The following is a 12833-nucleotide window of genomic DNA, read 5'->3' as shown; positions in this document are numbered from 1 at the left end:
AGTCTGCCGTAATTCCATCTAATCCTGGGGATTTCTTACTTTTAAGTGATTTAACTACATTCTCTATTTCTTCCAGAGAAATTTCCTCCTTCAGTCTTAATCTATCACTTTCTTTGATTTTAAACCCTAAACTTTCCCTACTTATATTTTTATTTTCTTCTTTATATAAAGATTGATAGAATTCTGCCAATTCTTTCCTTATTTCTCTAGAGCTTTGTGTAAGTATTTTCCTTCTGGTCTTAATGGCCTTCACCCTCTGTTTATCCCTTCTTTTCTTTAAATAGTTTGCCAGTCTCTTATATGATCCTATTGAGGTTCTCTGAAAATAAGTTTTGATCATATTATCTCTCTTCCAACTATATCCAGCTCATCCAATTCCTGTTTTAACTTTCTTAATTGCTCCATAAAGGTAAAGGTACCCCTGCCCGTATGGGCCAGTCGTGACCGACTCTGGGGTTGCGTGCTCATCTCGCTTAAGAGGCCGGGAGCCAGCGCTGTCCAAAGACACTTCCGGGTCACATGGCCAGCGTGACGAAGCTGCTCTGGCGAGCCAGCACCAGCGCAGCGCATGGAAATGCTGTTTACCTTCCCGCTATAAAGCGTTACCTATTTATCTACTTGCACTTAGGGGTGCTTTCGAACTGCTAGGTGGGCAGGAGCTGGGACCGAATGATGGGAGCTCACCCCGCCGTGGGGATTCGAACTGCTGACCATACAATCGGCAAGTCCTAGGCACTGAGGTTTTACCCACAGCGCCACCCGCGTCCAGGGAAACCCATACTCTGCCTTTTTCTGAAAAGCCTCAAGCTTATCAGGACCTAATGGCCTCAGTCACGGTAACCCATCTGCCCACGTGGCAAGATTGCAGGCATCTTTTAATGACCCTCTTCACTGTTGAGAAAAGAAGAATAGTTGCCACCGCAGAGCGAAACCTAAGGGGGGAGGTGCCACCAGCAGAGCCAAACCCCGATGGATGGGTCCATACTTGGTACCCCATTACAGTTTCAAACCAGCTTGGACTGGCACCAACCGGCCTCAACCGGTTCAAACCGACCTAGACCTGTTCAAACGGGCCTAGACCGGTTCCAACCAACCTAGACCTGTTACAACCAGTCTGAGCTAGTTCCAACCAGTCTGGGCCAGTTCAAACTGGTCTGGGCAAGTTGCAACCCGCCTGACCCTTTTCCAACAGGTTTGGGCTGGTTCCAACCAGCTTGGACGGGACCCAACTTGTATGAACTGGTTCCGACTGGTCTGGGCTGGTTCCAAGCGACATAGTCCTGTTCGAACCGGCCTGGACCTGTTCTAACCAGCTTGGGCCAGTTCCAACCCACTTGGTACTGTTCAAACAGTACCGGTTTGTGTCGGTTTGACTGGTTTGTGCTGGTCAAAGCTGGTTTCAACCGGTCTAGGCCGGTTTGAACTGATCCAAGCCGGTTTGAGCCGGTTTGAGCCGATTTGAACAGGTCTAGGTTGGTTTGAACCAGCCCAAGCCAGTTTGAACAGTTCCAGACAGCTTCGAGCAGGTCCAGGCCAGTTGGAGCAGGTGCAAGTCATTTGAAACTGGCCCAAGCTGGTTAGAAGAGGTCCAGGTCGGTTGGAACAGGTCTATGTTGCATGAAACCAGCTCAGACCAGTTGGAACCAGTGCATACCAGTTGGAGCAAATTTAAGCCGATTCAAACCAGCCCAAACTAGTTGGAAAAGGTTCAGGCAAGTTCCAACTTGCCCAGACCAGTTTGAACTGGTCCAGACTTGTTGGAACTAGCTCAGACTTGTTGCAACAGGTCTAGTCTGGTTTGAACCTGTCCAAGCCGAATTGTGCTGGTCCAAGGTGGTTTGAACCGGTCGAGGCTGGTTTGAACCGGTCCAAGCTGGTTGAATCCGGTCTAGGCTGGTTTGAACCTGTCCAAAACCACTTTTAACCGGTCTAGTTCAGTTTGAACCGGTCCATGCCGATTTGTGCTGGTCCAAGCTGGTTTGAACCAGTCTAGGCCGTTTTGTGCCAATCGAAGCTGTTTTGAACCTGTCTAGGCCGGTTTGAACTGGTCCATGCCAATTTCTGCTGGTCCAACCTGGTTTGAACTGGTCTAGGCCGGTTTGAACCAGTTGGAACAGGTCTATGCCGCTTGGAAACAGCCCAGACCGATTGGAGCCAGGTCATACCAGTTGGATCCAATCCAAGTCGGCTCAAACCAGCCCAAACCAGTTGGAAAACGTTCCAGGCCAGTTTGTGCCAATCGAAGCTGTTTTGAACCTGTCTAGGCCGGTTTGAAACAGTGTAGGCTGGTTTGTGCTTGTCAAAGCTGGTTTCAACCAGTCTAGGCCAGTTTGAATCGATCCAAGCCGGTTTGAGCTGGTTCAAGCCGGTTTGAACAGGTCTAGGCTGGTTTGAACCGGCCCAAGCCAGTTTGAACAGTTCCAGACAGCTTCGAGCAGCTCCAGGCCAGTTGGAGCAGGTGCAGGTCATTTGAAACTGGCCCAAGCTGGTTAGAACAGGTCCAGGCTGTTTGGAACAGGTCTATGTCGCTTGGACCAGCCCAGCCCAGTCAAAAGCAGTTCATACAAGTTGGATCCTGTCAAAGCCGGTTCAAACCAGCCGGAAAAGGTTCAGGTGGGTTCCAACTTGCCCAGAGCAGTTTGAACTGGCCCAGACTGGTTGGAAGTAGCTGATACTTGTTGCAACAAGTCTAGGCTGGTTTGAACCGGTCCATGCCGATTTGTTCCAGTCCAAGCTGGTTTGAACTGGTGTAGGCCGGTTTGAACCGATCTAGGCTGCTTTGTGCCATTTCAAGCCAGTTCCAATAGATCTAAGCCCATTTGTGCCGGTCTAAGCCGGTTCGAATTGGTCTAGGCCAGTTTGAACCGGTCTAGGCCGGTTTCTGCTGGTTTCAGCCGGTTTGTGCTGGTCCAAGCCAATTTGAACCAGTCGTGACCGGTTTGTGCTGGTCCAAACCGGTTTGAACCGGTCTAGGCCGGTTGGAAAATGTTGAGACTAGTTGAAACCTGTCCAAGCCAGTTTGAGCATGTCTAGGCCTGTTTGAACCTGTGTAGGCTGGTTTGTGCTTGTCCAAGCAGGTTTGAACCGGTTGAGGCTGGTTTGTGCCAATTGGCTGGCCAGGGGATGACGCAGCCAGGGATACCCTCAATCGCACGGAGGTTGAGAGCCAGCCCCTGCGCACATGGAGAGGGCGTGAAGCCCACAAGTCCACCTCCTCTCCAGTTCGGAAGTGGTTTTCTGGTATCCAATTCTTGCCAAATACAGCAAAGTCCTAAGAATGCTCTCAGGAACTTTGAGAACTCAAGCTGGGCATGTCAAAGGTGACAAACAAGTTCCTTGCTTCAGAATACCCCCTAAAATGCCACTTGCTTCTCCCTCAAGACTTTAAAGCTTCTCTTTTTTAACTCGGTTTCAACACCTCTAAGTTGGGAGAATTTAAGGACGAGGATCAACACTTCTTAAGCCATCCACAAGCTATAACTGTCAATTTAAAAGGTTCCACTTCTGTTCTTAACTTAGAACTTCAGAATGCAACACTCCAGATTCCAACTTACCGTATAATGAATTGAAAAAAAAAATGTTTAAAATAACTTTTGTAAAAACAAACCCAGAAGCCTTTTATTAGGAATTGTAGGTACCGACATTCCAAAGGAACAGAAAAGCCTTTTCATGTATGTGACAACAGCAATGTGGATGCTACTAGCCCAGAGATGGAAAGAAGACAAAGTCCCTACCAGAGAGGAATGGCAAACCAAGCTGTTGGACTATGCCGAAGTGACAAAACTGACTGGAAGACTCAGGAACCAAGAAGACCAAAACTTCAACGAAGAATGGGGGAAAATTCTAATTTATCTAGGAGACCACTGTAAGCAGATGAAAACCTTAGCAGGATTTTAATAACACTTGTAATGTAGTGAATATTCTGGATAATATGGAAAGATATAAAATATGGACTATGAAATAATATGCAGTTGAGAAGATGGACAATAGGATCCATGGAGGGGAAGGTGGGAAGTCCAGAGATTTGGAGAAATCTCTAAATAGGGATATGTAATTTGGATTCTTATAATTCTATATTTGTAAAATCAAATAAAAATTATTATACATGTAAAAAGGGAGGTTTGGACTCTTCCAGAGTCAGTGACTCTGCCTACTGTGGTGCTCCCTGCCTTCTGCCCCAGCAGCCCCAAAGGGCACCGGCTGCCATTGCTCTGAAGATAGCAAGGAGAGAGGTAGCAGGTTGCACCCCACAGGAATGCAGTAGCTAACTGCTCCTTCCACCTACATTAAAGCTAGTAGTACAGGATGAATAAAAAGCGTTTTGCAAAATGTAAAAAAGAAAAAAAACCTTTAGATACTGCCAAGCAGGGATGTTATAACATGAAGAAGACATGGTAATTATTGTTAGCAAATCACTCCTCCGTTGCTGATATGTGGCTGGAAAGTCACATGTCACTGTTTACGTTCCTGAGATGGGAAAGTCTGAAGTCTTGTCTCTTTCCGTTACGTTGTGTTTTTGAACTGTGTTTCTCTCTCTGTGTCTGCTGATGAAGAAGAGAGCAGACGCCATTATGATTTGTCCTGTAAATATTGCAAAATAAATCTAAGAATGCTCACATTCACGCTTCCAGTCGTCACGGCAGACTCTGCTAATTAATAGCGTGCACAGGATCATCTGACCTGTGTCACTGAGCACACCGGAATGAAGACTGATGTCCATTCTGGGGAAGAGCAACACCGGACAACGCCAGGAGAGGTTTGTCACATACCGGGGACAGTGTGGGCCCCTAGGGCGTGTTACGGACGATTATTATTTAGGTTTCTGTTGAGAGCCAGTGTGGTGTCATTGGTGAGAGTGGACTAGGACCTCAGAGATCAGGGTTCAATCCCCACTCGGCCATGAAGCTCAATGGGTGATCTTGGGCCAGTCACTGCCTCTCAGCCTAACCCACCTCACAAGGTTGTTGTGGGGATTAAATGAGAAAGGGGAGAACCATGTATGCCACCTTGAGCCATATGGAGAAAAAAGTGATATATAAATGCAAAAAATAAGCAAAAAAGAAAACAACAACCCACCCCCTAAAATATAAAAAAATGTTGATGGAGTCAGTAGGTATAGATTTGGAAAGTTTTTATTTCCTAGGAAAGAAAACAACCCACCCAACCTCAAAACCTTTGGTGTTTTAAATAAAACAAATCACATTCAAATCATCAGAAAGTCTATGCCTCCCCACAATCCAGAAGCTTAGAAAAGAGAACACTGCAACAGGTTTGGAGCAATAACTATTTCTCCCCCCCCCTTCCTCCAAATGCTAATTAAAGTAGACTATTTTGTACATTATGCTTACGGAGAAGGCAGAGAAATTCATTACCAGCACAAGCGTTAACCTGTGAGAGATGAACACATATACATTCTTAATTGTTGTTAACTCACTCTGCAGAGTAGCACTGCGAGTGCAAAGAATCAACATCACATTTTTAACAACAATAAATTAAAGTACATGAAAAGAATGAGCCAACATTCAATTATGGGGTGGGGTGGGGTAAATCTTGAATTAGATTGGGAACCAGCCAAAAAACACAAACAAAAAAAGAGAGGGGAGGGGAGAAGATGGGATTTTATTCATTTCCTATAAACGCTAAACATAACAAGCCAACATGTAATTTTCAAGTATTCTCCACTAAAGAGAGTAGATGTTAATGGAGGCCGCCGGCCCTGTAAGAGAGCGATGTGGAAGAGAGAGACAGAGATGGGGGAAAACCACAAGTGCTAGTATAATTTCTTACCAGAGACATTTTCATTTCCCCCACCCACCCATGAACCCTCCCACCAAGGCACAAAAGGGCATATGTTGCTTTCAAAAAGTTCCTTGTTCTTCAGCTGAAGTCTTGTCCAGTGCTGGGTCGCTGAGAGATCGGAGTCATTCACACACTCAAGACGCAGAGATCTTTTGGTTCAGTTAATAGCGCAGGGTGTCAGTCCACATTGTTTAGCTCACAGTCAGAAAAGACACTCAGTTGCGCCCCCCCTTGAATGATGGGTGGGAGTCCACGCACACACAGAGAGCAGGAGCTCTCAAAAACTTTTAATGTTAGCAAACAGATTCTATCTCTAAAGCTGAACATTTTGCAGTGCAAAAACTCCAGGTTTTGTTTTAAGCAAGAAAACTGCTGATGGCACCGCTGCAGGGAAAGGCAAACTCTTACCCCCTCCCACCTTCTCTCTCGGTAAGGTCTTTTGCCAGCCTTGTGCCTTCCAGGTGTTTTGGAATACAACTCCCATCAGCCCCATCCAGCACGCAGGGAGATGTAGTTCAAAACATCTGGAGGGCACCAAGAAAGACTAGCAAAGTCTCAAAAGTATCTCTCTCTTCCCCACTCCCCAATCTTGCCTCCACCTCCTGGCCTCCGACCTGAAAGATGTTGAACGCTCACTGTGATGTTGTCTTTCAGGTGTTGAGAATCTGCAAACGGGCCCCGGGGGGCTAGTGCTATGAGTGGCACCCAGGCAAACCCCCACCCTGAATAGAGTCCTCTTCATCAGCAACTTTTTCTGGGTGACAATGCTGGTTGCACCAACTGCTTGATGGGTAACAGGTCTGCATTGCAGGGGGGGACCCCAAAAGAGGCAACAGGGGCCTCAGATCTTCCAGGAGTAAAAAGGACACACACCCTGAACAGTGGATGAAGAGAGCACACTGCGGGTTTCCGGGATTCCAGTAGTACACACACTATATGCAAAAAACTTCCAGCCACTTCTCTCCCTTGGTTGCATGCTTTATTTGGGTGGGGCAGGGAATGTAATTTTTGTTTTTTGAATGGAAAGAGCTGCTCACCTGCCACTTTTCTCCCCTATGTTTTAACACCAAAATCTGGCCTTTGGTGCTGTTAATGATGACACCTCCCTTTCAAGTGTCATCCAGAGCACCAAAGCGAAGTGCCTCATCAGGTCTTGTGGGATGCGGCAAAGTTCAAACCCCACATGCCATTTCAGCTCCAGAGGGAGGAAAAAGCAGGCCGGCTACCTGAAATCTCCCCACACCACCTCTGGCAAACGCTGAACATTTAACCTGTCAAGGAAAGCCTTCTTTCCCCATAGGAGTTAGAATCAAAGGAGTACCTCCACTGCACCGTGAGCATGGCACTTCTCATCTAATATGCCGCCACACACTTTCCTACCTCTAGGACTAGCAGCAGGGCCACCTGCGACACAGAGATGAGCAATTTACAGGGAGCAGTTAACACCACCTGCTCTCCTTCAAGGGAAATTGTGTGCATGTCTATACAGCAAGCACACTTAATACTAGCTTAGCAGTTGGTCAAATCCCCTTTGTATTGAGGGTCCTGGGGCAGCAACACAGCAAGATCAGAGCATTATAGCTGGTGAGCTACCTTCGGGACAGCCACTGGGAGATCGTTTTAATGTGAAGGCCGTCCGCAAGGGACCCCAACGAAGCAGAAACTGCTGGCGTGCACCCACCCCAGATAGGAGCCAACACTGCAATTTGGACAATTGAAAATAAAAGTGTTCAGACTCCTCTTTATAGGCTCCCAGGCAAGGTCTGGTTGCCTTCCACGCAGGGATGCTGCACACCTGCAGGTCGTTCTAAACTCCTGGCTCCGTGGCTCCGGGAGGGACGGGGGTGTTGGATTACACACACACAAAAGGCAACCCAAGAGGCTGAGTCGGTCTGCTGAACATCAGGCATCTGAAGCAGGCCTGGCTGGCGAGGGTTTATACCTTGCTCCGAAAGAGCGGCTTGGCTCCTGGCCCGCAGTACTCATTGTAGATGAGTTTGAAGAGGAACAAGTGGAACAGGGTGATGAGGGAAGCCACGCTGAACCAGAAGAGGAAGGGCAGGCCAGGGTACTGCTTGGCCATGTGCTCCTCGTGGTCCAGGATGGCTTTCAGGTGCAGCGTGTGCCTCAGGTCCTGCAGGTGGACCAGGTCTGTGGAGATGTAGAGCAGCGGGGTGATGGGCTGCGTCACCATGACAGGGAAGGTGTGTCCTCGTGGCTCCGATGTGAGCTCGATGGGGTCATTGGCACAGCCTCCCTCGCAGGCGTACAGCTTGACTGGCTTGTCCTGGAACTTGACCGAGACATGCAGGAAGGGCTTCCCGTCCGAGTCCAGCAGGACGGCCAAGTTGATCAGGTCCTTGTTGTAGTGGATGCCACGCAGGGAGTAGCTGTTGTGGAGCACGTCGGGGTCGGCCTGGAACTGGAGGTGGTTCTCCGTGAACTGGAGCCCGCCAAAGCTGAGCACCATCCCTTGCATGAGGCCATGGGCCCCTGTTGCGACCAGGCCTCTGCAACCACGCTTCTGGAGAGTCAGCTTCCACAAGTTCGAGAGCTGGAGGATCTGGGGGACAGTTGAGAGCCGGCCCGGCCAGAGGTTCTCAGCATGCATTGTGGCGTGGCCGCTGAAGCAGTGGTCAGCGTAGTTCAGGGTGGCCTCCATCTTCTCTCTCTCCTCGCTGCCAATGAGAGGGTCAAGGAGGGGAGAGGGCGTGGTGGAGAGGACGTAATACAGGGTCATGTTGACGGTGTCACTCGAGGGGGTGTGAGCATCGGTGATCTTCCTCATCTCGACCCCTGAAACGGACAGAGAAATTATTATGGAAATCTTTCCTCCATAACTCAGAGCTTATAGATAAGAACATAAGAAGAGCCTGCAGGATCAGGCCAATGAGCCACCTAGTCCAGCATCCTGTTCTTTCACGGGCTGCCCACCATTTGATCCTTACAACCACCGTGTGAGGCAGGCTTGGCTGTGGACGAGCCACTTGGAATGGCCCACACATCAAACCTCAGAGAGGGACATGAATTATAGCTTGGGCTTCCCTCCCTGCTTTTGAAATCCTGTTTCTCTACTTCTCTAGCTCAGGCAGCTGCAAATTTAGAAGTGTGAAGGAAGGCTGCGCTTGCACACAAATGAAAGGATCCTAGTCACAAGGCTGGCGGTAGGGAGTGAAATGTAACGGAAGAGTTAAGAGGAGAATCTCCTCCAAGAAACTGCACCTCTATATAGTCACATGCCTCCTATTTTAATCCACTTTGCAACACTCCCAGGAAAACTATGCGGCTGAGTGCGTGACTAGTTTTTATAAGGCTGCAGTGTTTTGGTAATCAGACCTGAGGATCAACAAAGGAACATGATAACATAAGAAGAGCTCTGCAGCTGGATCTGGCCAAAGGCCCATCTAGTCCTCATCCTGTTGTCACCGTGGCCAACCAGATACCTCTGGGAAGTCTGTAAGCAGGACCTGAGTGCAACAACACCGCTCACTTGTGATTCCCAGACACTGGCATTCAGAGGCACACTGCCTCCGACAGCGGAGGAAGAACCTAACCATGGTGATTAGTAGCCTCCAAGTGTTTGTCTGTCCCCCTTTCCAAATTGGCATCCATCTCTGCAACTTGTGGGAGAAGCCAATTCCAGAGTTTATATGTCACGTTTATTTCTCTTGTTATTTATTTGCTTCCTTGGTCGCCAGATATGAAGTATCTCAAGGCAACTAAACGTACACCTTAGAAGCAGATATAAAGTATAGAAGCATTAATCTTGTGTTAAGTCTTGAACCAGAGGGTGAGATGATGGTTTGATTGACATACTGTTTAACCCACTGGAATGCTTCATGAAGCATGTGAGGAAAAGGTCGTATCAAAATTAGTCACTCTCATTAGTCAGGGAGGGAAAGGGAAGAGGAATTCTCAGGGAAGGGAAGCAGCCCAGTGGTAGAGCATCTGTTCTGCATACAGAAGGCCTCACCAGCCGCTCTGAGCCGGGCTTCAGCTGGGGATGGCGGGATATAAATAAATAATAATTATTATTATCATCATCATCATCATCATCACCAGGTAGGGCTCCCTCCCTGAAATCCTGGAGAGCCACTGCCAGCTGGAGTAGGCAGCTAGATGGACCAATAGCTTGACTCAGCAGAAGACAGCTTCCTATGTTCCTTTGAACACAATAAGTTGCCTTATACCATGTTAGCCCATCTAGTGCAATACTGTTGACACTGACTGGCAATCGCTTGCTGGAGTTTAGGACAGGAATGCAGCATTCTGCAAACAAAGTGTGTGTTCTGCCGCTAAGTGACAGCCCCTCCCACTTCTCTGAAAGGGCATTTTATCAGGCCCATCCACATAAAATTCTGGATTATACAGCAGGGCAAAATGCAAGGTCACAGGGTTCTAACAACCAAACCAATATGTTACATCACATGCCCCAGAAGCTCTGTTCCTTATTTCCCAGAGCGTGGAAGTGGGCCACAGTTAATCAGTAAGGAAGGAGATGAACTCTGCATATGCTCAAGAAGCACCCTTGAAGAAGCCAGCACACATGCAGGAAACAAGATAGCCTAGTTGATGAGCAATATGGGATATAAACAGCCCCAACATCAATATCACATGAGTTGCTTGCTTCTGCTTAACAAGCCCTTAACCTTGTTTATTTATACTTCTTAGCTCTCTCAAAACAGCCTACTGTTAAAGACTACGAAAAGGACAATATATTATCACTAGCAAAGAAGTTACAGTGAAGCGTGAGCAGTTGGATGCAATCACAGGCTCTTCTTTAAAAGGGAAAATTGTGTGCCCCTTCTCAAATCTTTTGTTTGCAGGATCATAACTGAAGAATAGCTAACTGCAACCTGCCCTAGAATGCCTCTGCCCACCAGAAAGAGAACTACTTCCTTCTGGAAAGGAAGTAGTAGAGCATCCAATTTGCACACAGACAGTCCTAGGTTTGACCCCTGGCATCCCCACATAGGGCTGGGAAAAGACCCCTGGAGAGCCGCTACCAGCCAGTGTGGACAATACTGAGGTAAATGGTCCAATATGTTAACTTCTATCTAAGACCACTTCTTATATTACTGGGCATAATCCTCCTTGATTTCTGTGCACCAGGAATGCTGAACCTACGGGTGTTGCTGGGTGACAACTCCCTTCAGTCCCGTCCCCCGGCCATGCTGAGTGGGGCTGAGTACGAGTCCAACCACATGTGAAGGCCTGCTTCTTCTTGTGCCCTGCTGTACATCAAGAAAGAGGCACCCCTCTGATGTAATGCCTACCAGGAGTAACTCCTATTGCTTTCACAGACCCAGGCCAATTGCTCATGGTTTATGCACATCTCCCAAATCTCACCCTCCCTACAACACCCTCAAAGAGACAGTGGAAGGTGCAAGTGACAAACAGCATCGATCCAATCTCAATTATGCACTGGTGCCGGCAGGTGGGCTCCAGCGTGCTGGTGGGGACTCAGTCCATCAGCTCTTATTAGCACCAGGTGGGCACCAGCCTTTAAATGCCCCACAATGCCTCTGGTGTAGCATTGTTCTTTGGTGGGTGCAATTAAAATAGTGGAAATTCAGAGCGCAGCTGCTATGGCCATCTCCCACTGCTGCCAGGACAGACCGAGACAGGAATAGGGGGCACTTTGCAAAAAGCCCCCGCCTCGAACCTGGATCTGGCCCTGGCCCGAGGGGAAATCATAGAGCTTGACGTTGCCGTTTTGTTCCAAGCCGGGGCCGTGCCGGCCCAGCTCTCACCTGAAATAAACAGGTCGGCCCACGCCTGCCTGTGTTCCTGCACCAAGTCCTCTGTCCTCATCCTCATGACTTCCAGCATCTCCTTCTTGGCTGCCTCCCGGAGCCTGCCAAAGGTTTCGTCGACACGGGCGGCCTCGACGGGCTCCGAGGTGTGGACCACGGACAGCAGGGTCTCGTCGAACTGGGACTTGGGCGCCACCTGCACCCGGTTGACCAGCTTCTTGGCCGCCACCACCACCAGGACCACCTTGTCGCCCACGGGCTGCAGCACCCGCCCAGAGGAGAGGAAGAACTGCCGGTCTCCCGACTTCTCCATGCTGGTGATGAACTTCCCACCGCCGTTTCCCCCGGAGGCGGCTGAGGCTGGGCCAGACACCTCGAAGGCCACCAAGCGGTCAGTGGGGTTGGCGATGGCTACTCGCTGCAGGTAGAGGTGGGGACGCCCGCGGTGGGCTAGCAGCTCCTCCCGGACGGTGACGCAGCCCCCGCCGGCCGCCTCAGAGGCTGCCGGCCCGGTCTGAACACACCGTGCCCAACGGACAGCGCCTTCCTTCAGCATGGCCACGGCAGCCCCCACTTCGGCGACAGCGTTAGCCGGGGGCCGGAGCTGCGCCAAGGCGGCGTATTCGGTGGCGTGGGCCAAGGTGGGCGCCGGGCCTTTCCCCGCCGAGGCTGCCACCCAGAGCCGGTTGGCTGTGGCGTCCAGCAGCAGGTAGCCGTTGCCCACCAGGGCAGGTGGGGAGCTGGCATCGTCGCTGCCCGCCGGGTGCCCGGGGGCCTGGGGCAGCAGCCTGGCTTCCCCTTGCTGCGCCCAGGCCTGCCAGGCCCGCGTCTCGGCCTGCAGGCAGAGCCCCGCCGCGCCCCCGGGCGGCTGCCGGGAACTCCAGGGCAGGAGTCGAGGCCAGGCCCCTCCGAGGTACCAGTAGGCCACCAGCAAGAAGCCCAGCAGGGCCAGCAGGCGCCTCGCCCAGCTGCTCGACAGCAGGCCCGGCAGCCCCTTCAGCCGCTGCTGCATCCACATGGAGGACGGCGAAGGGGCAGAGCAGTCAGGTGCAAGGAGACAGCGGGACGCCGCTCGCCGCCAGCCCGGCCGCTACCTCATGGCCCCCGGGCGGCGCGGCTACGCGAGGCCCCGGCTCCGAGGCCTAGTCGCGCTCGCCCCACCAGCAGCGCGCGGCCTCGGCTCGCCCGCCTGCCCGCTCGGCGGCTCTCTCGGAACGAAGGACGCAAGGGCAGAGCGGGGGTTGGGCGGCTTCTTCCCGGCCGCGGAGCGAGGCGCTG

At 50.6% G+C, this 12833-nt stretch overlaps 1 protein-coding gene and 1 long non-coding RNA gene across 2 annotated transcripts in view; both read right to left on the bottom strand.

The window, feature by feature from the left end:
* The window catches only part of LOC310712110, a 159962-nt gene that overhangs the window by 23596 nt on the left and 123533 nt on the right, over window positions 1-12833 (bottom strand). The gene's annotated exons all lie outside the window — the stretch shown is intronic.
* On the bottom strand, window positions 5117-12573 carry KIAA2013 (the record flags this gene model as incomplete). The annotated part of the gene is made up of 2 exons (XM_083514685.1): window positions 5117-8595; window positions 11553-12573. 2 exons carry the CDS (start codon window positions 12571-12573, stop codon window positions 7736-7738), a joined length of 1881 nt encoding a protein of 626 aa, XP_083370811.1. The 3' UTR covers window positions 5117-7735.

Source organism: Podarcis liolepis (genome assembly GCF_965112155.1).
Source record: "Podarcis liolepis genome assembly, chromosome: 7".
Classification (NCBI taxonomy): Eukaryota; Metazoa; Chordata; class Lepidosauria; order Squamata; family Lacertidae; genus Podarcis; species Podarcis liolepis.
Note: the sequence above shows the minus strand (reverse complement) of the source record. Positions and strands in the feature narration are given on the sequence as shown.